The sequence below is a fragment of the Pelodiscus sinensis genome, chromosome 6 (assembly GCF_052426305.1).
Source record: "Pelodiscus sinensis isolate ZL-2025 chromosome 6, ASM5242630v1, whole genome shotgun sequence".
NCBI classification, from domain to species: Eukaryota; Metazoa; Chordata; order Testudines; family Trionychidae; genus Pelodiscus; species Pelodiscus sinensis.
The window spans coordinates 91,093,807-91,121,318 of NC_143057.1; the positions used below are offsets into that span (position 1 = coordinate 91,093,807).

At 44.6% G+C, this 27,512-nt stretch overlaps 1 protein-coding gene across 5 annotated transcripts in view; it reads right to left on the reverse strand.

The window, feature by feature from the left end:
• Nucleotides 1-27,512, reverse strand: part of NLN (neurolysin) — a 58,906-nt gene that overhangs the window by 7,127 nt on the left and 24,267 nt on the right. For all 5 annotated transcript variants that reach the window (XM_075932383.2, XM_075932382.2, XM_075932381.2 and 2 more), the window contains 7 exons: nt 23,331-23,491; nt 20,967-21,102; nt 20,434-20,800; nt 17,223-17,424; nt 13,561-13,747; nt 12,531-12,659; nt 4,626-4,762 (listed from right to left, as the gene is read on the reverse strand). In XM_075932383.2, the coding sequence (XP_075788498.2) occupies nt 4,626-4,762; nt 12,531-12,659; nt 13,561-13,747; nt 17,223-17,424; nt 20,434-20,800; nt 20,967-21,102; nt 23,331-23,491 (1,319 nt within the window). The remainder of the gene's footprint in view (nt 1-4,625; nt 4,763-12,530; nt 12,660-13,560; nt 13,748-17,222; nt 17,425-20,433; nt 20,801-20,966; nt 21,103-23,330; nt 23,492-27,512) is intronic.

Here is a 27,512-nt window from a genome sequence, read left to right on the forward strand (position 1 = left end):
TAATAGATTCCTCTTAAAAGTTATAGGAGCAGCTGAACAAAGGCTAATGATTTTAATGAAATAACTATTGTTCTCCTGACCTTCCTAAAGACAGTTTCCAGAAGGCCTCATACTAAAGAAACGCACAAAGAACCTATGTAGTTAAAGCACAATGAATATCCATTTGTCAGTGTCACAAAAACTGAAAAGACAAATTGTTTTTTAATCTCTCATATAAAGAGAAAAAAACCCTAAATAAAAAAACAGAATAAAAGGCACTTTAATTCATAGGGAGAAACAGATGTCACAGAGCAATATGGAAAAGTTTTGAATAGTCAAAACTCTAAGTTGACTTTCAGAAATGCTCAGAAAATGAAATACAGGCAGTCCCCGGGTTACGTACAAGATAGGGACTGTAGGTTTGTTCTTAAGTTGAATCGGTATGTAAGTCAGAACTGGCGTCCAGATTCAGCCGCTGCTGAAACTGAGCAGTTTCAGCAGTGGCTGAATCTGGACGCCAGTTCTGACTTACATACAGATTCAACTTAAGAACCCCAGGCATCCCCAAGTCAGCTGCTGCTGAAACTGATCAGCGGCTGATTCCAGGAAGCCCGGGGCAGGGGCTTCCTGTAGTTAGCCACTGGTCAGTTTCAGCAGCGGCTGACTTGGGGATGCCTGGGGCAGAGCAGCTGGGGTGCTGCTGGTTTGGTCCAGTAGCACCGCCGCTCCTCGGCGCTACTGGGGCACCCCAGCTGCTCTGCCCCAGGCGTCCTGGTTCAGCCGCTGCTGAAACTGACCAGCAGTGGCTGAATCAGGACGCCTGGGGCAGAGCAGCTGGGCTGCTGCGGGTTGGTCCAGTAGCGCCGAGGAGCGACGGCGCTACTGGACCAACCCAGCAGCACCCCAGCTGCTGTACCACAGGCGTCCGGAGCAAAGTCGCGGAGCACGGGGGCAGCGGGACAGCCCAGACGCGCCGTGGCTGTCCTGCTGCCCTCGGGCTCCGCAGCTTTGCTCTGCTTTGCTCCCCGTCTCCCTGGTCTGCAGACCAGGAGGACGGGGAGCAAAGCTGTGGAGCACGCGGGCAGCGGACAGCCCAGAAGTGTCTGGGCTGTCCGCTGCCCGCGTGCTCCGCCGCTTTGCTCCCCGTCCCCCTGGTCTGCAGACCAGGGAGACGGGGAGCAAAGCAGAGCAAAGCCGCGGAGCACGCGGGCAGCGGACAGCCCAGACGCGTCTGGGCTGTCCGCTGCTCGCGTGCTCCGCCGCTTTGCTTCCTCTCCCTGGTCTGCTGGAGACCAGGGAGACGGGCCCCGTTCGTAACTGCGGATCCGACATAAGTCGGATCCGCCTAACTCGGGGACTGCCTGTATACCTAAGCAGAGAGAGCAAGCAAGCACATGGAACAGAAAAGGGAGAACCTCAGGGGCTAGATCCGTAAAGGAGTCTCAGATTCAGCATTGCCATACTTAACTATTAGGTGCCCCATGGTGCAGTGTTTCCCAAACTATGGGCCGCGGCCTGGTACCAGGCTGTAGGAAAAAAATACCGGGCCTCAGCGTGGCTGCTAGGGTGTTCCGGGTTCCTGGACTGCTCGTGCAGCACTGGGTTGCTCAAGCCCTCAGCCGGGCTGGGCAGATGCAGTCGTATGTTTCAGGCTCCCGGCAGAGGCATAGTGAGGGTTACCAGGTGAGCTCTTATTGATGGCTGTGGGAGTGGGGGGGTTGGATATGGGCTGCAGGGAAGCAGGGTCAGGGCAGTGGAGCTGCCTGGGGGAGATAGGGAGGGGAACTGGCTGGTGGAAGCAGGGCTGGTGGTGGGGGTGGGGGTGGCGGGAGCAGTGGGGCTGGCCAGAGGAGATCGGGGGAGGGGGGAACCGACTGGCGGGGGCAGTGAGGCTGGCTGGGGAACCAACGAGCGGAAGCGGGGCTGGCAGGGGCAGTAGGGCTTGCCAGGGGAGATGGGGAGAGAATCAGCTGGCGGGGACAGCGGGGCTGGGGAAAGGCGGGGGGGTGGAGGGAAGGGAGAGATTCGACCAGCGGGGAGCGGGACAGTTCATGGCGCACACACATCCGGAATAAAAATGTAAAAGCAGTGGCTTTTAAATATCCCCACTGCTGACAGTGAGGTTTAAAGGCACTACAGTGTGTCAGAATGGAGAGAACCTGGTGCATTCACCATCCGGAATGAGAATATGGATAAAAAATTTGAAAGATGGTGTCAGCTTTCTGAAAATAAATGAGTCCCTTTTCAATACACGATGTGGTGGTTCAGGGTTTTATTGGATTAAGGTTCATTTTTCCAATCCATAGTCCCTTAACTTGCTGGTAAGAATATTGTGGGTGGCCGTATCAAAAGCTTTGCTAAAGCTGGCCCTGGGGGCTTTGGGAGGACCAAAACCAATGTATTTGCATATTCGTCATTTGCTTAATGATTATGCAAATATGCAAATGAACCTTATGAGTCCTCCAAAAGCTCATGAATGGATTTATTTGGTCCCCGTGTCAAAAAGTTTGGGAACCCCTGGTCTAGTGGAACCCATAGTGCTAAATTAGGTGCCCAGGATCCCTATTCAATGCACGGGGAAAATCAAGTACAGTAAACTTCCGATAATCTGGCACCTTTAGGACTCAGGGGGTGCCGGATTATCAGATATGCCAGAGTACCGGAAGGAGGACTATGAGGGGTCTGAGGTAGGGTGGGGGTCGGCAGGGAACTGTCGAGCGTGGGAGAGGGCAGCGCTGCAGGTCAAACCCAGTAGCACCCCAGCTGCTCTGCCCTCCGGCTTCCCCAAGTCAGCCGCTACTAAAACTGACCAGCAGCAACTTGGAGAAGCTGGGGGCAGAGCAGATGAGGTGCTGCTGGGTTTGTCCCGCAGCACCACTCAGGTGAGGGTCGGCGCTGTGGGACAAACCCGGCAGCACCCCAGCTACTCTGCCCCCGGCTTCTCCAAGTCAGCTGTTGCTGAAATTGACCAGTGGCTGACTTGGGAAAACCAGGGACAGAGCAGCTCCAATTGTCCAGCTGGCCAGAGCACTTCTGGGTTCCAGTTGGTGCCGGACTATCAGGAGTGCCGGACCACTGGATGCCAGACAATTGGAGTTTTACTGAACTTAAAAACAGAATTAACTAAAGCTGGCAAGTTGAACAGGGAACTGCTAACCTAAGGTATCCACAAAGAGTGTGAAGCCCAAATCCTGCTCCTCAAAGGGAATTAGGCATTTAACTCCAAGCCAGAGGGAAGCATCTCCCTCCTTTTAATAATCACAGCCACAAACCCTCTCCTGGAGTTAAGCACTGAAACCCTATCTTTAAAAAAAAATGTGTTAATGCCTTTATAATTTTAGCTCAGTGGAACAGGGATTTGAGTCTCCCACTTCCACATAAGTGCCATAACCACTGGTCTAACTGCATCATTCTCAATCTCTCTCTGGCCTGCGGGGGGGTGGGAGGGGAGGGGGGGAGAGGGAGAGAGTGTGTCTAAAATGTTGTATATAAATAAAAAATAGAAGATCTTCACAAGGAAAGACCAAAACCTACCCTAGAGTCCCTGGTCAGAGCACTCATCGGAGAAGTGGAACTCCTGGGTTCCAATCCCTGCCCCCATCAAAGAGAGGAAAGGATTTTAACTTAGCCTCTTACGTCCTGGGTGGATAATCATTAGGCTCAAGGGGAAGAGATTGCTACACCACCACCATCCTCCTCCTCCTTTTTCTTGTGAGGTTCACTCCAATAGGCATGCTTGGAGTATACATATCAGATCGAGCCCGACAGACGAGAGAGGCAAGGAATGACTAGTTTGAGGACCCACTAGGCTTTACATATGAGATGGGTGTCTGGCTTTATCAATGGCAATATAAATGGCAGTTGTCCTCTTTGTGGATTTATCTCAAGGTGCCAGAGGAAGTCTGTGTCAGAGTAGGAAATTGCATACAGTTCTCTCAAATCCTAGGTTACCACCTTAATCCCTAGATCAGCCATCCTTCCTTTCTTTGTGCTGTGAAGAAAAGAGGTCTAGGCTTACATAGCAGCTCAGAATGCAGAGAAAGAATATGTTAAGATTCAAAGCCTTCTGAGGGAATGTATTTCTAAATCGTCCAAAACCAGACAGAGACCAAAACACAAAATGCTTCAACTGATCTGACAGTGTAGTAAATTATTCTGTGCTGCAAAAGGAGAGGTCCAGAATAGATTTAGATTTCCATAGTCTGAATGGCAATTGCATAACAAAACATATAGATGAGTTGCTATTAGTGGAAAGAGGGCACTAGTGTCATACAACTTTTACAGCAGCTGAACATGCATATTTTTTATCATGAGACAGTGTGCTCCCCTATACTGTGCAGTGTAAATTCCTAACAAACCACAGCAGCCATATATCTTATGCAAGTTAAATATTTAAACTTTATAGTCAAGAACTGTGTAAAACACAAAAATGCCCTTAAAAATATAGATTTTTTACTATGAAATAATTTATAAACTTTTTATTGATGTAATAGATTTGATACACATAGTAGAAAGGACTAAAATGTCAAAACCTACCGATTATGCTGATTATAATAAATCTAGTTTTGGAGCTTATACCATAGCTAATTGTGAAATTTAAAAAAAATCACTAATGGTATATACGAAAAAGCTAGTTCCTATCTTACCTTTGGATTCATTATTCCTTCTTGTTTAAAACAGTTATAAAAAATATCCGTGGAAAAAACTTCACTCCACAAATATCCATAGTATTGACCATCATATCCACCTGCCAAATGTCCAAAAGTAGCTGGCATATTTGTTCCTTAAAAAGTAGACAAAAAAGATAATTAACTTTTCCATAACTACTGTTCTTTGAGATGTTGCTCATGTCCGTTCCCAATGTTCAATGAGTGAAGCTACCATTCCTTAGAGTTCTTGTGAAATTTTGGGAAGAAGATTGGCAAGAATGTGGCCTGGTTGTTATGGAATTCTGACACCACCTTTGGCAAGAAGGCTGCAGGGGAGCACACCACAAGCACTAATGCTGAAGACCTGACCTTTAGTGGTATCAAAGAGTCTGGTTCTCATGCCCTCTGGAGCTGTGTGTTCATGCCTCAGAATAAGGGATACAGCCTGCCATGTGAATTCTATCTGTTCCTTCTTCTGTTAATGCCGATACAGAGGTAGGAGTGTGGTTTGTAGAATGGACATGAGCAACACATCTCAACGAACACCAGTTACGGAAAGGTTAATAACAGATTTTTCTTTGAGTGCTTGCTCATGTCCATTTCATGACAGGTTACTCACAAGCAGTACATCAGGATATGGGCTCAGCATTCATGAATTTGCTAGCAGCAACACCTTTCTCCCAAAATTGATGTTGTCCCTGGCCTATTTGATGATGGCATAGGGAGATGTGAAGGTATATACTGATAATCTGATTGTGCTACCTACAGATATCCTGGATTTTGACCTGTGCAAGGAACCCTACCGACAAAGTTTGGGCATTTGAATTCTTTGTTTCGGTCTTCACCGGGAAGTCTGATGATGAAGGAATGCCTAACATAGTGAATGCCAGTGGGAAAGGTGTAGGTTTAGAACATAGAATAAAAAAAGAACAAGTTAAAAATCACTTATAAAAGTTAGATATCTGAAAGTTTAGGATGAAATTAATCCTAAAATACTCAAGGAGCTGATAGAGAAGGTATATGAGCCTTAGCTATCATCTTTGAAAAATCATGGAAGACGGGAGAGATTGCAGAAGACTGGAAAAGGGCAAATATAGTGCCCATCTAAAAACAGGGAAATAAGAACAATCCAGGAAACTACAGACCAGTCAGTTTAACTTCTGTGCCAGGAAAGATAATGGAACAAGTAATTAAGAAATTCATCTGCAAACACCTGGAAGATAATAGGGTGATTGATAGATAACAGCCAGCATGGATTTGTAAAGAACAGATCATGTCAAACCAATCCGATACCTTTCTTTGATAGGATAACAAGTCTTGTGGATAAGGGAGAAGTGGTGGACGTGGTATACCTAGACTTTAGTAAGGCATTTGATACGGTCTCGCATGATCTTCTTATCAATATACGAGGCAAATACAACTTAGATGGGGCTCCTATCCGGTGGGTGCATAACAGGCTGGATAACCGTTCTCACGGTACATCTACACTAGCTTGTTAGTTGGAGCTAGGTAGGGTAATGAGGGCAAGCAGAGTTGCAAATGAAGCCCGGGATTTAAATATCCTGGGCTTCATTTGCATGTTCCCGGGCGCCGCCATTTTTAACCCCCCCTTAGTCCAAACTCCGTGCCCGCAGCTACATGTGGCACGGAGTATGTAGTTCGAATTAAAGATCCTAATTCGAAACTACCGTTACGCCTCCTGAGATATTGTACTCGTGGAATGAGGAGTAACGGTAGTTCGAATTACCATTTTTAATTCGAACTACCTGCTCCGTGTAGCTATGGGCATGGAGTTCGGACTAAGGGGGGATTTAAAAATGGCGGCGCCCGGGAACATGCAAATGAAGCCCGGGATATTTAAATCCTGGGCTTCATTTGCAACTCCATTTGCCCTCATTACCCTACCTAGCTCGAACTAATGAGCCAGTGAAAAACCCTCAGAGAGTTCTTATTAACGGTTCGTGATTCTGCTGGAAAGGCATAACAAGTGGGGTTCCGCAGGGTCTGTTTTGGGACAGGTGCTGTTCAATATCTTCCTCAATGATTTAGGTATTGGCATTATAATGAGGCCTATCTGAAAAAACATGGGAAGGTGGGCGGGCTTTAAAGCCCCTCCACCAGCCTGGCAGGAGGGACAACTGGACCCATGTCCAACTAGTTATGGGGGACAAATAATGACGAAAGAGTCAAGGGGTGCGGGTCACAGGTTTAAAACAAGGGAACCAGATGGGGACACCGAGCAGAGAACCCCAGACAGCACCCACTGCTCCTCGAAACTGTCAAGGGAGTCAGTGGACGTCGCCCAGAGGAACTCTGCCCGGATACGTGACATAAGAGAGGAATAGAAGTAGACCCCACAGTTGCCGGGAACCCCCTCATCCGGCATCCTCCTCCTGGTATTTTATACGGCGGCTTTAGCCAGGGCCAGGAGGAGGTTGACGAGGTGGTCCCGCAACTTTGTGGGGCCACGGATAGGGTGTGCATAAATGAAGAGGTAAGGGAAAAAGTGCAGCCAGAACCTCAATAAGAGGTTCTGGAGGAGCCAGAATAGGGGCTGCAACCTGTCGCATTCCAAATATGCATGCACCAGGTTCTCCCTCACTCTGCAAAAGGAGCGGGTATCCGGGATAGGGGTGAACCGTACCAAGTACACATCCGTGCTCATAGCTCCATGAAGGAGCTGCCAACTCATGTCCCCGATGGGCCATGGAACTAGGGTGGAATGCACACTGGCCCATCGGGGTTCCCCACCCTTTATAGGTCTCAGATAGTCCCACCATTTAGTGTCAGGGCGGGACACAAGGGTGGGGAAATGCAGGGTGTGGACCACAAGCGTGTACAGGTGTTTTCTTGGCGTGGTTCAAAAACATTCCGGCTGCAAATCCTGCAGCCAGCCAGGGGTCCATAGACGGGGAGGCCAGGGGGGCCTGTGGAACAGGGGCCTGATAACAAGAGATAAAGGGTTTGCAGGGAGGGACCAACAGGGATAGGTCAGAAGCAGGGAACCGAGGCGTTGGGAACCAACAACTGCTCCTCCCTGAGAGTCTGGAAGCAGAGGAGGAGGGTGCTTGCAGGGCAGGCGGGGGGCAAGGTAGCAGGTGCATGGAGGGTGCCGGCTCCTCCAGCTGCATTGAGGTACAAAAGGGGACTATGGGGCCATCAAGTGGAGGAGATGCAATGTGAAGGGGGCTAACTAAAAAAGGGGGGAGGGGAGGGGAACAAGCGCTCGGGGCAGGGGTCAGTACTCTGGGTGGGGCCAGAGGACTGCTGGGGGGCGGGGCACTAGTGAGCAAGGTGGGGCCGGGCAAAGTAAGGGCTGGGAAACGACACACACTGCAGCAAGCTAAATGCGGGCGGGGCAGATGAAAACAAACTGAGGCTGGGTCAGCAAACTCAGTGAGGGAGGGAGAAACAGAACTGACTAACAAGGCGGGGCTGGCGAGGCTTCCGCAGCGGGGGGCAGGGTGGGGAGAACAGGAGTGAAGGGGCCCCCCAACCAAACACTGCTGAGGGATGGGGGCTGAGAGGAGATGGGAGCACACCCATGAGCGCTTGTGGGGGGCTCAGTCCTTGCCTACTGCTGCAGCGGAACAGTCCCAAATGATTGAAAAAAAGGCAGGGAAAACAACTAGCCCTACCGAGGGGCAGGTCCTGGTGGTGCAAGGGTTGGTGGAGGAGGTTGTGGGGGTGGTGGTATGGGGGGTGCAGCTGGACTGGGGGGAGGACTCTACGCCTCCCCCCAACCCCTTCCTCATGTCTCAGTCCACTACCACCCCAAGAGCAGATGAAAGGCTCAGTCCCAACAAACAAAGCCACTCCACAGTCCAACTAGTGGTCCTTGTCTCCCTTGGTGGGGTGCAGATGGTAGAGCAGCAGCAGCAGGCGAGTGTCAGCCAGGTGGGGAAGGCCTCCGGATTGTGGGGTCCTTCTCCTCTGGAGCAGAGGGGAGAGGGAGAATAGCTGGCAGGCTCCCCCTCCCCCCATTGGGCAGCAGTAGCAGCTGGTAGTGGTGGGGAGTAGCGGTGTCCTGGGGGAGCAGGTCCAGCAGTACGGAGGCCTCACAGTCTCATTGACGGGAGGGAGCTGCTGCAGTCCTCAATTTCTAGACCAGGTTTGCTGTCGCCCACCTCAGGAGATTCTGATGGGCTCTGAAATTGCCCTGTGGAAGCAGGCTACTAGGTCCTGCAACAGCCTCATGTGGAGGAGGAGACTTGCACCAGAGGAGAGGCTTCCACTTTCTCCTTAACCTCAATGACATCATTTCCTGACCATTATTACCAAGGTCAGTACCAGATTCAGGGGCCAGTGCTAAGTGCTGGCAACCCACCTCTCGGAAACCACCAACTAAGAACTATGGGAAGAAGGACCTGATGCCAGGGGAAACTCTCAGGGCTTCCAGTAAGGCTGTTGCATTGGTCAGTGGACTCATTGGCCAGGTGCTAACAGCAGGACTAATACCGAAGTCCAGTGGTGCATAGGCTTGGTGCTGAGCCTTAGTTTGCATGTAGGATTTCTCTTCAGGCTCAGAAGAGGAGTTCTCTCTTAGAAACCCTGGTGAAGTGGTACCTGACCCTACCTTCATTTTGTGCCAGGGGTCCAGAGACCAGCAGCAAACCACAGATGATCTGGATGCTGGGATTAGGGTCAGCTTATCTCTAGAGAGTGCCAGAAAGGATCTTTGTTCCTTCCTGCTTCTGGACATCTGAGTGGGCGAGGGTGCCAAAGAAATTGAGGGGACCAGGAGAGAAAGTAGGTCCCCTGCTGCTTGGAGAGCCTCCAGGATCGACAAAACGACGGCTAGTGTCATGGTGACTTCTGCATGTCACTAGATTCAACATGCTAGGTATAGTCAATGAAGACATCATGGGCCCAGGAGTGGAAGAGTGGCCTCATATGGATCTCGCGGTACTGTTTTTTTTCCATGTTTCTCTTTCTCTGACATTGGTAGGCACCCTTTGTTGGTATGCTGCTTTCTATGCTTCTTCCTCAGCAGTGGAGATAGTGAAGAGTACCAGCAAGAGCTTGGTAAGAGAGGAATATTTCACATGGATGCTTAAATGCTTGTCACTAAAACAGAGCAGCCCAGATCTAAAGCTGGGTGAGGGTTGCTTTCATGAAACTAGCCTTCAGCTTAATGTCTCTATCCTTTTTAATGCATTGTGTAAAGCCATAACAGATCTGATATCCATCCTTCATGTGAGTTGCTCCTAAGCCCTTCAAGCAGTTGGTGGGCAGGTCACACACGGCCATAGGTTTGATGTCTGGGGCAGGCCTGGCCCCTGAGCAAAGGAGTCCTTCAACAATTGAAACTATTTCCACTACGTACACTAATGCTTATTACAAAAATTATATAAATTAAACCAGAAGTGTGCGCAATGGGTGTGCCGGGTGTGCCCAGGCACATCCTAATGTCTCGGGCCGGCTAGCGGCTGCTGAAGGAGGAGGGGGATTTGTGATGGGGCGCCACACCCCCTCACTTTAAATTCCCCACGGCCATCTACAGGGCACTGTGGGGCAGAGAGAGCGCATGCGCAGCGTGCTCAAATGCTGTGCAACAGGTGAGAGGGGAGACACCTGGGCATGGCATGATGTGACGGCCCGGGACATTAAAACAACACGGCCCAGCTCCAGAAGCAGCTGGAGTCCAGCTGCAGATGCCGGTCCGAGCCATTTTTGTGTCCCGGGCCCTGCCCATCCCGGCAACACCGTGTGGCACTCTTTATCCACCTGGAGGCACCCCCGCCTGTCCCGGCAGCACCACGCAGCACCCCTGAGGCTCCCAGGGGTGACCCCACCCGGCCTGGCAGCACCGGGCTAGGGCCAGGCCAGCCTGTAGCTTGGGCCAGCTCTGACTTCAGCCCCGCAAAGTGGAAGGCAGAAGCTGAAGGTAAGGGAGGGGAGGGGAAGGGGGAAAAATAAGAGGAAGGGGTGGGAAAGGAAGGGGCTTGTGCTGATGGGAGGGGGGCACAGCAGGAGAAGAAAGGGGAAGGCACCAACGGACAGGGTAGAGGAGACACAAATGCCAGGGGGCCAAGTGGAGACAATGAGGAAAAAGGGAGGTGTCAGTGGGAGGGGGGGACAGGGTGATGCTGGGAGAGGAGAGGGTAAGAGCATTGAGGGTTGGAGGGGGAGGTGCTGGGAGAAGGCTTGAAAAAGGGGTGGGCATGAGGAAGGCAAGGATGGAGCAAGTCATGTGTGAGGGCACAGGGGCATGAGGGTTACGGGGGCAGAGGATGGTGAGGGGGTGGGCATCAGGGAAAAAGAGGGCAAAGGGAGCAAGGGCAGTGAGGGAAGGGGAAAGGTACCAGGAGGGTGCATGGATAAGGGAAGGTGCAGATGCCAGGGGATTCTGGGGGTGAAGCAGAAGGGCAGACACCTGCAGGAGAGGGACCACCACCAGAGGAGAGGGGCAGGGCAGGTGTGTAGAGTGAGGTGTTAGGAGAGGGGATGAGGAGGGTTAGCTCACATGATCAGAGGGGGGCTACTAGAGGAGTGGGCACAGGGAGGCAAGAAGGGCAGGTGGAGGGGGCAGGTCTCAGGAAGGCTGAGGGCAGTCAGAAGGGCAGAAGTCAGGACAGCAGAGGAGGGTGAGAGGTTGGGGGGCAGCAGGCACCAGGGGAGCTGATGGAGCAAGGGGAGGAGACATGGCAGAGGGAAAAGGTAGAGGTTTATCAGATATTTATTAATAACTTGGGTGCCACAGTGGCACATCCAAACAAGCTCCATGAACTCAGTACTGGTGCACAACACAATTCATTCTGCTCATGGGAGGAAACTCTTAGAGGGAACACTTCCCCCAGCCTCTCTGCCCCCGAGTTAATGTCACATATATTGGGTTAATGCAACTGCAGGATAGTTGCATGAGGGGGGTTTGGTGGGGGCCAAACTAATCCCTATTAGTAGGAGGATAATGGGAAAAGTCCTTGGGGGGGGGGGTCACATGACACCTTTTACTTCTGGTCATGTGTCCATCTAGCCCCGAGAGTGTTACCTCCAGAGGTGTGGCCAATGGGGGTCAGGGGCATGGTTAACAGGAGTTGGGGTGTGGCTAATGGAGGTTAAAGTACATTTTAAAAAAATTCTTTGGGTGCACAACCTAATGAAATGTGCTGTGCACGCCTATGAGCTAAACAATGATAAGTACAAAGACTCAGAGCGGTAGCTGTGTTAGTCGGTAACTTTAAAAACAATGAATAGTAGTGTGGCACCTCAGAAACTAACACAAATATATAGTATCATGGGCTTTTGAAAGACCCACTTCATCAGATGGTCTGGAGCTGAGATAAATTCCACTTCATCCGCTGAGTTCGAATTGATTTGATGAAGTGGGTCTTTCTTACAAAAGCTTAAGTACAAAGAGTTAGAGTTCAAAAACCAAAGGAAGAAGAGTTATTCAAGCAACTGTCATGGAAAGTACGGAGTACATGACAGGGCACCAAGTTGGAGGTACCCCTTATACCAACACATGAATGTGCAACTCCAAAGGGCACTAGAGCTGGTCCTACAAATACCACTAAGGGAAAAAATTCTAGCAACAGTGCATGTGGTACACCTGCACCTAACATGGAATGGACATGAGCATGGCCTTGAAGAGGAAAGAAATATTAACAAATTAGTGTTGAAATTACATATTATCAGCCCTTTAACACATAACAGTAGTTCAGATTTAGAAGAGCATTAATGTATCAATGTTGAATATATCCTATGCAAATGGACATTTTTGATGGACTAACATTAATGACCTTTCCTGTCTCATTTCAAAATAATCACTTCAGTTTCATAACTTGGATTTCTATTATAAGCAACATTCACAGGGTGTGCTGTAAGACCTACTGCAAAGGTACTGTATACTTATCTTAAGCAGTTGCACATGCTGCATGAAAAAAAAATATTTTTCCATACCTGGGGTTGCAGAAATTCCCAGAATCTCCATGCAGCATTTGGCATATTCATCTGCAGGGTCAGCATATGATTTGGTATGAATGGACTGGTCAACCTTGCTCAAAACAATCTGACGAAGAGTCAAAAGACCTAGTGGTATAAGGATATTTGATAGATAAAGGTTATAATAAGAGGCTGAGTTTCTATGATATCAGACATCCGTTTTATCATTTTCATGTTAAAGACAGGGAATCAAGCACAGAGACTCACCCATGTACATATGGGAAGTCTTTGCAATAGAAAATTGCCAAGTGACAATATAGCTAGGAGGTGGAATTGAGGGGGTGGTTGATATTTGACAAAGTAATTTTAAATAATTTGGATCTTTTAAGGTAGACACATAGGAGGGCCTCTGTAAAGACACACTCTCATTAGTGTGTCCTTTGCCCTATGTCCCATTCCCCTAGTTGGATATCCTTGCTGGAGAGAAGGAATAGTGCCTTTCTATGTGTCTGTTCAATAGCAAGCATAATCCTTGTAGTGGTTTTGGGCAGTCACAACACCATAAATAATAAGGAAGAAACTGCAGCAGTCAGGAAGGTTTCCTGTCTCCCACTCTGGTACAGTAATTAAAAAAAGATTGGAAAGGCAGTTGAAAGGAGCTTTTTAATTTGTATTTTTCTCACGGTATAAACACAACTGAGATCAGACATTTTAACAGTAATTTTCAGCATTTAAGCAGTTTTTGCACTCTTTTCCAAGGTATAATCTAGCGAGCCTTTCTTCTCTAGATGTGCTTACCTCTCAGTAGCAATTATGGGGAGGTGGACACAGAGAAGGAAGGAAACACCACTATTTAAGACACATAGAATAGAATCTTAGAGCTGGAAGAGACCTCAGGATGTCATCAAATCCAGCCCCCTGACTAAGGCAGGACCAATCCCAACATAGAATCATAGAGCTGGAAGAGACCTATGCCTGTTCTCTATTGTGTGGGATATTGCCCTACGTCTTTCCTACTGTTTAATGAATGCTAAAGAAAAAAAGATACCTGTATTGGCCTTTCTAGAGGCAACAAGTTTCTCAAGAAGAGCATCTGCAATATGGCTCCCATCTTTATAATGTTTTGACATTTGCTGTAGAGGCTCTTTTTCCCAAACCCAGTTCTCAAACATTTGTGAAGGAACTTCTACAAAGTCTGTTTCCACATTAGTTCCACTAAATCTGGCAAAATCAGTCTAACAAAAACACAAACAAAAAAGCTCTCATATTAATTTAAATCCGTATGAGATTAGATCAGACACATAGTAAAATGTCAACCTATGTACGGTGTCAACATTGTGATGATATAAAACAGAGCAGAATGATAAACAGTTATATTACAAGAAATATCAATGTTAAAATAGCATCAACGTTTAAAAAAAGATAGAACAAGAAAAGTTCAATTATGAGCAATGAGAAAGCTAACCAAAACTATACATCATGCAATGATTCTTAGTGACATGAACACAGAAATAGGTCTGTTTTCCTTATCCTCTCTTACATGGCATATTGTAGTAGTATGAGTACATTTCAGCAAAGCCCCATGACATCAAAAATAATCAGGGCCATCAAATAGTTTAAAAATCACAATTAATTATGAGATTTAAAATAGTCACAGTTTTAATTGCACCATTAAACAATAACAGAATACCAATTTAAATTTATTATAAATATTTTGGATGTGTTTCTAAATGTTCATATATTGATTTAAATTACAGCACAGAATACAAAGTGTACAACGCTCACTTTGTTTATGTTTATTACAAATATTTGTGCTGTAAAAAAGATACACAAAAGAAACAGTATTTTCAGTTTACCTCATACAAGTACTATATTATATTTCTTTATCATGCAAGTGAAACTTACAAACTCATATTTTAATTATTAATTTATTTTACCATAACTTCCCTCAAAAATTAAAACAGTGTAAAGTTCAGAGCCTACAAGTTGAAGCATGAAGTGGCATACTAAGGTTTAGCACATCTAGCATGTAAATACCTTGCAGTCCTATCTACAACCATGCAATGAGAACAACTGTTTGCACTTTCAGGTGACACTGTAAATAAGAAGTGCAGGGCTGGCCTTAGGAAGTGCAGGGTCCAATTCAAACAATTTCAACGGGGCCCCGCAGCAATTTTGGTTGAGGAAAAAAAAACACGGCACACAAAAAATCTCCCACCAACACACACACGCCCTCCTGTGGTGCAGGGAAACCCTGAGCTAAAGTCACACCTTCTGCAGCACAGGCAGCCGCTGCACTCCTCCTCCAGGGCTGATGCCCCCTCCCACAGCGTGCCCGGCACACTTCCGGGTTCAGGACGCGGGGCACAATTTGGGGGAATTGGCCTAAGGCCGGCCCTGAGAAGTGGGTAGCATTATCTCCTGTAAATGTAAACAAACTTCTTTGTCCTAGTGACTGGCTGAACAAGGCATAGGACTGAGAGGACTGTGCAAATATTTGAAATAAAAAATAATAATATAAAGTGAATACTGTCCACTTCTTATTCTGTGTTGTAATTGTAATCAATATATTTGAAAATGAGAAAAAAAACCACCCAATATAGTTATAGTAAATTTAAATGGGTACTCTATTATTGTTTAACAGTGCAATTAAAACTGTGACTTAAAATTTGTGTTAACTGCATGCATAACTGTAATTAATGGACATCTTTAAAAATAACTCTCATTTATTCAACATAACTACTTGTAACATGCTACAAAATTTTGTTCCATCACAAAATTAACTCAGTGACTAACTTGTATAATTGCTGCATAATGCTATAGTTCTAATTCATTTAAACATGTTTCAGAGATTGATTTGACCCATTCAATCTGTTGGAACACTATCCCTCCAATTTTGTTAATTCAGTAGGAGTATGCTGGCACTTGAAATACCGCATGATATTTTTGAAGTGTGGGGTTGTATACAGTTGGGCTTCAAAGAAGTGAAATCCATTGGCAGCATGAATGAAATATTCCTTACTCTTCTAATTATTCTGTGCAAGGGTGACACATCCTTATTTGGTTCCCTCAAACCCTACTCCCATTTTTACAGCAGATCCATGTATTCAAATTGTGAGGCATCCCTCTGTAGCTGTGGAGGAAGGGACAGGGTTTGGGTTTTAATTTTTGTACTCTGAAACTGGATTTCATAGCTATCTTGGGGCTAGAATGTGTATCTGGATTCTTTCAATTTTCCAGACAAGCAGAAAAGAAAAGCTATGTATTGTACAAAAATTACATGCTAGCCCTTAATTCAGGGTCCAACTTGTTTAACACCAAATTTAACCAGTTGATTTATATGTTCCTAGTTCTGTGGAAGTTCTACCTGGGACTGGAAGCCAGGAAATGGACTCCCAAGTGTGCTACATACCTCTGATATTTTATTTGTGCTGCTACCTACCGATTAAAGAGGCAAAAGGGCAACTATATGAGTCCTTGAGTGGTAGGACTGATAGTACACAATTTTCAGTTTTTAAGAAGAAACACTAAAGGCTATACTTTTTAAATAAGGGGAAACAAATTTAATTAGATTAATAATAAATCTATCATTGCCAAGGCAGAATCAGTCTTACATATGGGTTAAGTAAAGATGAAATTAAACAACTTCTGCATGTCTTTATGACAAGTCTCCAGGCCAATTCCAGCCTTTTTGCTGATGTGGAGACCCTTGACTACCGCAGGACTGGTTTGATTCTACTACATGGTGGAGGTAGGAGTAAAGGTAGCATTCAGGAAGCTCAAACAGGAGATGTATGCACCCTCTGTATCAAGAAGTGCAGCTTTGTGAGGGCTCCCTATGTGTGTGCCACCATGAAGAATGTGACTGGGATCAGAGGCATGTGAGGACAGTGGATACATGACTATGTGGATTCATCAACTGTTTCCACTCCTTGGGTCAGGAACTCATCTTTTTGGTGTGTCTGTACAGTTCCTAACACATAGTGGCTATGTCTAGACTGGCCAGTTTTTCCGGAAAATCAGCCACTTTTCAACACTGGCTGCTTGAATTTCCGCAAAAGCACTGACTTCCTACTGTAAGAAATCAGTGCTTTTTGCGGAAATACTATGCTGCTCCCATTCGGGCAAAAGGGCCAGTGTAGACAGCTGAGATTTGTTTCCGCAAAAAAGCCCCGATCGCGAAAATGGCGATCGGGGCTTTTTTTGCGCAAAAGTGCGTCTAGATTGGCCAAGGACGCTTTTCCGCAAAAGTGCTTTTGCAGAAAAGCGTCCGTGCCAATCTAGACGCTCTTTTCCAAAAATGCTTTTAATGAAAAACTTTTCCGGAAAATCATGCCAGTCTAGACGTAGCCAGTGTGTACTATGAAAAGCAACAGTTGCAATACCAATCACAGATCAGCTCTGTTGCCTATGGGAGGGCTTCTTCCTCATGAAGCTGCTCATTGCTCACCACAGTTGCTCAGGCTATGCAGAGGGGAAAAGATTTGCTGTTACGTGAACATTTTCCAGAAGTTGTGCTCAGTTCTCAGCTTATACACAAAAATATAAAACAAGTATCAAAAGTGAGTGTGAAGCTCTTACATACTTATTTTAAGGAAAACATACACCCATCAACCAGGCTTAATCCACCCCCTTCCCACCTCCACCCTCACTTCTGAGAGGCTGTGAAAAAATAATTAGATATTTTAATGAAATAGAAATGTTACTTACTTGTGCACATATCTGGTGCATTACATGACCGAACTCATGGAAGTAAGTCTTCACTTCATCATGTCGCAGCAAAGATGGGCGATCTGATGCTGGTTTGGTGAAGTTGGTCACCAGAGCAGCAACAGACATCATTCTGCTGCCATCAGAGCGTAGACAGCCAGGCTGGAGACCAAAGCATGCCGCATGTCCATACTTCCCTTCTCTAAACAAGAAAATACAGCAAAAGCCATCCTTACGCAATAGGCAAATCTTCCATAGTTAACATGGGGAAGAGACCTATTTCCCTCTATGATTTTATATTAGGAAGGGACCCTCTTTTTTTAATTAGAAAATACTTAGTAAGTTTGTGCCCAATTAAGTTTTATAAAAGTCACTATGCTTAGGATCCTACTGATAGCACAAAGAAAAGCACTTCTAAATCCAATTAGTTTAATATTTGGAGCAGTATTTGCAAGCCTCTTTTTTATTTTTATAGTATATTACTGAAATCAAAAGTGACAACTCTGCTGCTTCTAATAGCCAATTTTACTAAATCTTAGACATGACAATAATAGTATGAAAGACTCTGAAACATTAGCTTTTGTTACCAACATTTGAGGAAATTTAAAGAAAAAAAGAACAAGATCTACTGCTTTAGCAGTGTGATTTTAAAACAAAATGAGTCTCTTAATTAAACTGTTTTAATACAGTTAAAAACTGTCATAATTAAAAGTGAGTCACTACACATTAAGTCCAAAATATTCAAATGTTCCTGCTTTATTGCTATTTTATGATGCAAAAAGTTAGTGTAATGTCCTCCTTTACATTAATAATACCAAACCCTCAATTCTCTCTCTTTACTGAAGGACCTTGATTAGAGGGACTTACATACTGATATTGCATGAAGTTGTAGCCCAAACTGGAGCATTCCATGTCCAGCAAAAAAACAGTTTCCAGCACATGGAGAGGGAGAGATCTCAGAGGTTTAAAGGGAGCTAAATAATAAGACAAAGTCTCCACAGAGGCACTGGAGACTTAACTGAAGGCCTAAGGTAAGAGACCACTTTTAGCAAATTGAACGTTAGTTGGTCTGTACTTCTGGGAAGCCATCTATCTTACTCAAATAATATTAAGTGCATAGGCCTGCACTCTATGATAACCAGCTGACATGTTCTTACCAAGCTCTGGCTAGAGGAAGTTCAGGAGGGCAGGAAGAAAGATTTTTAGGCTGAAAGATGATAGGATTTGCACCACGAAGAGTGTAGCCCAAGCACCATATTATGTGAAGGATTCGTGAATTCAATAAAATAATCAAAACTTGCCTCAGAAGCTCAGACACTTTAGAAGACACTGCTCATGGACCAAGCCCTTCAATTTAGGGCTGTGGGTTTAGGATGAAGGATGTGGTCCTGATGAAGTAGATCTTTAAGATAGGATAGAACAAGAAGCAATGGGCTTAAACTGCAGCAAGAAAGAATTCGGTTGGACATTAGGAAAAACATCCTAACTGTCAGGGTGGTTAAACACTGGAATAAGTTGCCTAGGGATGTTGTAGAATCTCCATCGCTGGAGATATTTAAGAGCAGGTTAGATAGACATCTATCAGGGATGGTAGATGATACTGGGTCCTGCTGTGAGGACAGAGGGACTGGACTCGAGGTCCCTTCCAGTACTAGTGTTCTATGATTCTGATTTTTACGCATTGGTAAGCAGATCTTGTGGGACACGAAGTGCACTTTGAGAAACCTTAGTCACTGTAGACCACCAAGGAATTTGACACATTTAGACAAGATGGGGTAGAAGGGAATCACCTTCAATGTGAGATTGACACATCCACTAAAGAGGAGACTATAGGATGGTCATCTCCAAGTTTTCCCCTGCTACATGGAACTCTCTGCGGAAACTGTCAAAAGACAGTGAAATGAAACTGTGATCACAGAACCAGGACCTGGCACAAGACCAGTGTTATCAGCAGGACTGGACAGGATAGGTATGGCTCTCAGGAAGATCTGGGTTCAAGAATTTTTCCCTTGAGTCTTGATGGCTTGAGTGTTGATGCCTGCCCCAAGGTTGAGAGAATCTTAGTGAAGGAGTCAGGGAATTTTTGCCTGCTCAGTCTAAAGTACTGGCAAACTTCTCGTCAAGCATCTATTGGAATAAGACACAGAGAAACTTCCTACCAACTTGAGTGAAGAAAAGGTCTCTAAATAATATGTTGGGAAGGGGCATAGGGATAAAGAAATAAAACTAAGATTTGTGTTAGGAGGCAAGGAGGAGACACATAGGCTATGTCTACACTACAGGGTTTTTGTGTAAAAACATCTGTTCACAACTCAAGCGCGTTTTTACACAAGTCAATCAACAGAACAGAGGGCTTTTTGCAGTGTAGGTATACCTCCTTCTACGAGGCATAACTCCTTTTTGCACAAGAGTTCTTGTGCAAAAAGCTGTGTGTGGATGCTCAACAGGTGTTTCTTGTGCAAAAAGAACCTATCACAAAAATTCTGTGTATGGCAATCAGAACTTTATTGTGCAAGAGTGTCTATACAGTGTGGACGCTCTCTTGCACAAAAGCACATTGTCTTTTTTGACTAGGGGGAGGCTCAGATAGAATTAATCAGTTTTCTCTTCTTCCTCTTGCTGCCTTGGTAGACTGGAGGCAGTAGCCTGATTGATTCTCTGCTCTCTCCTCCACATAGAAGACTGAGGCTGAACAAGGTCCGAAATGGTGTTTAAGTCAAAGGCACCAGTTGTTCTGCTCAGTTCCTTTAATATGAACCAGAAATGCAAGTGCAAGTTTGGTTGCTAGGAGTTAAGAGGTGGAAAAGGGTACAAAGATTTCTTCATCCTGATGAGCATCTCTTGATTGATAGGCAGAAGACAGAAACACATCCATCTCTACGAGTGTTGATGTGCCATGTGAAAGGCATGTTACAAACAAAAGAGAAAAATAAACATCACCTGTAGTATTAGCCAGCAACCTCTATTGTGTGTGGGTCCGGGCTTTTGATCAGAACACAACCAAAGACAGATATTGAAAGGAACACTGTTTGAAACTCACTGAACATATATACAGGTAGAACAGGAGCCATATGAATGCTTCCCTACCAGAAACACACTAACATTTAGGAAACAAAAAAATCACTTTCTAAATTCATATAACTCCACTCCTAGGTAAGACTGATGCCATCTTAACACTTTTAAAATAAAACAAAATAATGTATAGAATTACCTGGGATAGAGGTCTAAATAAAACTGCCCTAAAACTTCTCTTGTTGAATCATCTTTTACTGTATAAAGAGTAACACTCTCATGCCAAACATGAGCATTTTCTACCTGCTCAAATACAAGTCCCAGCAACTCCTGGTAAATGCTCAATAAGCCCTGTGTAACAGCTTCAACAGGAAAATATTCTTTCAGCTTCTCTTGATCTATGGAATATTTAAGCTCTTCTGTCTTGTTCATATAGTAATGTAAATCCCATGCATTGATTCTTCCATCATAGTTAAAGCCTCTTTCTTCACACTCTTTTTTCTTCAATTCCAAAATAAACTCTCTCTCTTCATCACCCAGTGGTTTTAGTTTCTTACTTAAATCATCTGAAAAAGCAACCAGAGATTTACCTTTGTTTCAACTTGCCTGTTCCATATTGTACTATGTTGCTACTATTAGTACTGGAGAACTAATTTATTTATTTAGATTTATACAAATATTAAAAAAAGTTTATTTGCATAACTAAATATAAATATATAAATAAAAACAAACCTAAAAAGGTTGTTACATTATCTGTGCTCTTTGCAGTGTTCACTTCCAGTACAAAGTTGGCATGTGTACTGTACCCAAGAAGCTCTGCTACTTTTGACCTTAAGGGAAGCAACTGCTGAAGAATTTTAGCATTTTCCTAGGAAAAAGAAGGCAAGGTTATGATGAATTAAAAACAACTAAATTCATATGATCAAAACAATAATCTGAATAAAATTTGAACTAAAATAATATACAATAGCAGACATTTAAAATGAAGCATATTGAGATTAAACAACAAGAAGTCCTGTGGCACCTTACAGACAAACAGATTTATTGAGGATAAGTTTACGTAGGCAAAGACCCTCTTCGTCAGATGCATGTAGTGGAAATTCCAGAGACAGGTATAAATATACAGGCACATGAAAAGAAAGGAGTACCAATCAATGCTCCAATATCCAAAGTTTATGCTCCAATAAATCTGTTAGTCCATAAAGTGCCACAGGACTTCTAGTTATACAGATTCAGACTAACACAGCTATCTCTCTGATACACATTGAGATTATTACTCAAAAATGGTTTAAGTAAAAATGTAGTTTGGTAAGATTCCTGAGAGTTTTGATAGCATGGTATCTACAATTTGATGGACAGGAGTAAGAGTCTAGTAGCACCTTAAAGACGAACAAAACATGTAGGTGGTATCATGAACTGAAAGCTACATGTTTTATTCGTCTTTAAGGTGCTACTAGACTATTCGTTGTTTTTAAAGTTTTTCCTATTACAGACTAACTTGGCTTCTCTCTCTCTCTCACACACACACACACAGGGGCTATGCCCCTTGCTCGTTACACTCACCAACCACCTCCCTCTGGGAGTAGGCAGCCCTCGGCTCTCTCCCTGGCTGCTGCGAAGGGCCAGGCTGAGGTGTAACAGCCCTGGCCTGCCCTGGCTTTCTCCTGCCAGTCGCTGGGGGGCGGGGAGGCAGGCCTGGCTCTCTCCCACTGACTGCTGTGCTGGCGTGGGCGGGGGGGGGGGGCGGGTTAGGCTGGCCAGAGGCTGTGGCTGGCCCAGCTCTCTCCCTCCGGCTGCTGGCCTGGGCTGAGGCAGGCCTGACTCTCTCCCTCTGACTGCCGAGGGGCTGGGCCAAGACAATCCCACTTCTCTTCCTCCGGCGACTGGGGAGTTGGGCCGAGGCAGTCCCATCTCTCTTCCTCTGGCTACTGGGGAGTTGGGTTGAGGCCGCAGCAAGCCCAGCTTTCTCCCCCCAGTCGCTGCGGGGGGGGGAGGGGAGGGGTTTGGCTCGGGCCAAGTCTATTGCAGGCTTAGCTCTCTACCTTGGCCGCTGGGGGGGTTAGGCTGGACCGAGGCCGTCGCTGGCACCGATCTCTCCCCCCAGCCACTGGGGAGGGGAGCCAGTAGGGTTGCTAGGTGTCCAGTATCGACCCGGACAGTCCGGTATTTTCACCTCCTGTCTGGTAAAAAAAAAATTCAGAAAATATCGGACACCTGGCAACCCTACGAAACACTCGGTAACTGGGCCCAGCCCCCGGCACCTCCCGCTCCCCTGCTTTCCTGGTTCCACAGGGAAGCTGCATTCTGCCTTGATCAAGAACATAAAATGGCCGCCGGCAAAAAGCCTAAAGACCTTTGGTCTCCCCTCTTTTCCTCCCCCCGTTTTCTGCCCCTCAACAGAATTTTTTCTGTGTTTTTTTTTTTGGGGGGGGGAGTGTTCGGTATTTTTGGTTAAACCATCTGGCAACCCTAGGAGCCAGGGCGAGGCTGTGCCAGGCCTGGCTCTGTCACCTGGCTGCTGGGAGGCGCAGGGATGAAGCCGCGCCAGGCCCGGCTATGCCCCCATCTGCTGGGAGGGGCCAGGCTGCATCTCCCCCGTCTCTTTCCCTCATCTGCCACTGGGGAGGGCTGGGCCGAGGCTACAAATACAGCAGCTATGGCTTTACCCCCACTGTTGGGAAGAGGAGGGGAGGGATGGGGCTGCAGGCAGCCCCGGCTCTTCACATGGACCCTGGGGAGGCCAATGCTAGGAATTGCTGAGGCTTGGCTCCTGTGGATGCAAAGTGATGTGATGACATCACTCTGTCATTCCACAGGAAAATTTATATATGTATAAAATTATAGCTAGGATTTTTGTTAGTAACTGGCAGGCGCCACAGTAGCACACATCCTCACAAGTGCATATGACCTCAATATTAGTGCACATGTCAAAACTCACTCCAATCATGCATGGGAAAACTAAGAGGGAACACTGCCTTCTTTCATTATTTGTACTGAATTACATTATTAGAATTTCTTAAGTACTTTTTAATACATTCTTATATACTACCATTATTAGCCACACTTAGAATTTCATACATTAAATATCTGATGTACCTCCTTGCATCTCATGTTAAAGGCAGTTTCCATTTTTCTTCTTGTTTCTGGAACACAGCACTTTTTTATGACAGAAAAATAGTGGGGATATTTTAATGTAACTTTATACTTGTTCTTTCCAGTCTTTTCTAAGCTATTAATAAATTCATCAGGAAGGGCTTCTGTGGAATATAAATTATAGACAATATTCAATAAAGGATGTTTTCAAGTAGAAATTCTTTTTTAAAATATCAGAACAATGATTAGTGAATCAAACAATATTTCATTTGTTTTATCACAGACCAATTAAATATAAGACCAACCGTCCATCTAGCCCAGAACCCTGACTTCTGAAAATGACCAACATCAAATGTTAAGAGGAAGTGAACAGAATGGGGCAATTTACAAGTGATCCATTTCCTGTCATCTGGTCCAAAGCTTATGGAAGTCAGAGGTTTAGTGACAACTAGAGCATGGGGTTACCTGCTTTCCTGACCATCGTGGCTAATAGCTATTGACAGATGGATCTTTTGAACAGTTATACTTTTGGTCCTCACAACATCCCCAGTCAACAAGTTTCATAAGTGCATTGCATGAAAAAGTAATTACTTATGTTTGTTTAAAATTTGCTGCCTATTCACTTAATTGGGTGATTCCTGATTCTTGTCTTATCTGAAGTAGTGACGAATACTTCTTTATTCACTTGCTCAAAACACAATTTTTACAGATTATCCCCTCCTTAGTCATCTCTTTAATACACTCAGCAGTCCCAGTCTATTTAATCTCTACTCTTCTGCAAGATGATAATTTTTTGGCGCTTTTCTGTACCTTTTCTAACTTTATTACAACTTTTTTGAGAGGGGGGTTTCACAAGGCTTACAGGAGCAGTCGACAAAGGCTTCCCTTGTCAACCGCACTGCGTCTAGACTACCGTGCTGTGCTGGATCAGCTGATTGTTGGCACAGCGCGGCGGCCATTTTTATTTTAATGAAGAGGGTTTTTTTTAAATCCCCGCTTCATTGACTACTTTACATGGCTCCATCGGCAGCAAGGCATTTAGTGTGCACTAACTCTGCAGTTGCTGTGTTCTAGGTAAACTATCTCAATGACAAGCGTAGAGCTTGCTGTGGTCTGGATACAGCACTGGGGGGACAGTATGGACACTTGAATTGTTTGTTGCATTCTGACTGGCCTCTGGAAATGGCTCATAATCCCTCAAGTCCCCTCTGCTCTTTATTGAGAGCTCCTCTGTCTTACAGGCACGAACACATCCCCATTCAGACCTCCATTTTGAACATTTTGCAGACTGCTGATTTGCTCCCCGACACAGAGCAAACCAGTTAGATGGAATGCTTGTGCTGTTGAACATAGAGGCAGACATGTTCATGTGTGTGAGAGAGACAGAGAGATGGATTGCTATGCAATGGAAGCTAAGATGTCAGGGTTTCCTCCTCCCCCTGCCTCAGGAGCCTTCTGAGAGATTGTTTTGTGTCACAGTCTGAACTTAAAAGACAGCATTCTGATATCTCCCAAAATGTAGTCTCTACCCTACCCTGCACACACACTCTCCCTGTTGCATTCCTCCCCCTTCTGTTGAAATGAAGCTGTCAATATAACAGGATGACCACAGAGCAGTGTTTCCCAAATGGGGTTCCACAAAATGAGAATAAGAGTTCTGTGAGAAAATTCCATTACAATAACATTTTATGATTTAAAAAAAAATTAATATTATGTGATTTTTGTTTTTAAATGTGTGCAATTAAACTAAATGTTGATCTCATGACCTTGTTTAGCATTTGTTTATTATTATCCTTATTTATTTGTGGTCTACTTTTTCAGCTCCATATATTAGACTGTTATTAGGGGTTCTGCAAAATTCTTTTGAGTTTAAAAGTGTTCTGTGGCCAAATAAAATTGGGAAACACTGCCATAGAGCAATGGGATTGGGAAACCTCCATCATCTTATGTTGCTGACAGCCTTATGCGGCATTGCAAATCCTTCTCAAGCACCCTGTGCTAGCTGTAGAGTGGGATAGCTATCACAGTGCACTGTTTTTTGTCTACGGCTAAACTACAAAGAAAAGTCGGAAAAAGATACATGCAAAATTTTGGAAAAAACTGCTCTTTTGAGCCATCTCTCTTTCCTCATAAAACGAGGTTTACAGGGATGGAGAAAAAACACGTCCACTCTTCCAAAATTTTTACCTCTGGTATCCCAGTAAACCGTTGCAGTAGCTGCTAATGTGGACATGCTCCACCATCACAAGAAGCATACTGTGGACACACAATAGCAATTTCCATGTAGCATTCTGTGATCAGTGCTGTAACTTCCAGTGCTTTACATGTGCCAACGTAGACATAACCTTAGTTTTTGGTTTTTTTGCTAGCTATTCTTCATATTCTTTTTTTGGCCTGCCTAACTATACTTTTACACTTGACTTGCAAAAGTTTATGTTCCTTTCTAATTTCCTCAGTACCGTTTGACTTTCGATTTGTAAAGGGTGCCTTTAACCTCAGTTTATACTCTGCTGTTTAGAAACAGCACTTTTCTGGTGCTTTTGCCTTTTTTTTTAAATCTACATTTAGTTTGATCCCACTGTGCTGTTTTTAAATAGTTTCCATGAAGCTTGCTGGCATGCTACTATTATTTGTGTTCCTCTCAAGTTCCATTTAACCAGCTTCCTCATTTTTGTATAGTTCCCTTTTTTTAAATGAAATGCTACAGTGGGAAGTTCCTTTGGTATTTTGCCCCAATATAAGGGTATTAAATTTAATTACATTAGGATAGCTATTATTGAGCATTTTAGAAGTATGACCATCTTGGACCAAAGTCTATCACTTAAGTAAATGTTGATATAGTCCTGTCCCATTGTGTATTCCAGGACTAACTGCTTCAAGAAAAAATCATGAATAATGCCTAGAAATTTTATCTTTGCATCTCATCCTAAGATGATATGCGTCCAATCAAAATGATGGTGGCTGAAATCCCTCTTTATTATTGGTTTTTTGTTTTTGTAGCCCCCTCTAAACTCCCAAACAATTTCACAATCACCTTCACTGTCCCGTCAGATAGTCAGTAGTATATAGCTAGACTCTTGTTATTCAAGCATGTTTATCCATGAAGATTTTATGGTACTATTTCATTCATTTATGATCTTTACTTTATGTGACTGCTTTCTCTCACATATAGTGCTACTTTTCCCCCACACAAAGACTTACTTTGTCATCCCTATATATTTTACAGCCTGGTATTACTATGTATCATCGTTTACCATTGTTCCATCAAACTTCTGTGATCCCTATTATATCAGTATTCTCATGCAATGCCAGGCACTTAAGTGTATCCATCCTAGTATTTACACTTAGTATTTACACTTCTTGCTTGTGTACACAAGCATTTATAAAATTTTTCAATATTTATTTGACTGCCTTTATGTGATGTAATTGATTGGGATTCCTTTTTGCTTGACAGTTTCTCTTCATTTTCTAGATGTTGTTTATTGACTTCTATTCTCTCCTCTTTATTAAGATTAAATAATCCCCTTTAATAAATCCACATCTAAGGGATGTCAGTCCAACCATGTGCTCGTCTGCACCTCTCAGCTTTTCTCCAGATCTTAGTTTTAAAACTCCTCTGCTGTATATAGCCCTAAAAGTTATGGTTATTGCCTTTTCTTTTAACCAAATCATACAAAATGAAAATTATGAACACATCATTTATGGCTAGCAAAAATATATTTAACAAACTAAACCCATTTTAAAGATTATAGTTTAAAAATTTGTATTTTTATTAATCTCATAAAATACATTTAAAGAGTGACCTCCAGACCTGGGATCACCAAATCCTTATAGAGACAAGTGAATCATATGATAAACAGAAAATGAAAGCTTTAAAGCAATATGTAAAACAAGGAAGTAGCTTAACTTCCTGAACAGCAGAAAAGTGTTTTAGATGGATGGAATAACACAGACACTAAACAATAGAGAAATGAAGGGAGAGAACAGAGTAAGGCAAAGATGGGAGCAGTGGAACGGGCCAGCGGGGCAATAGGTAATGAGATCTGAGAGATGAGGTAGGGCAAGTCATGAAGAATTTTTAATCTCACCAAGGCAATCCTGAGTTGAATTTGGAAAAGGTTAGGAAACCAATATAGGCTGTAACACTCATGGGGAGGTGAACCCCTGGCTAAAGGAGACTAGCTC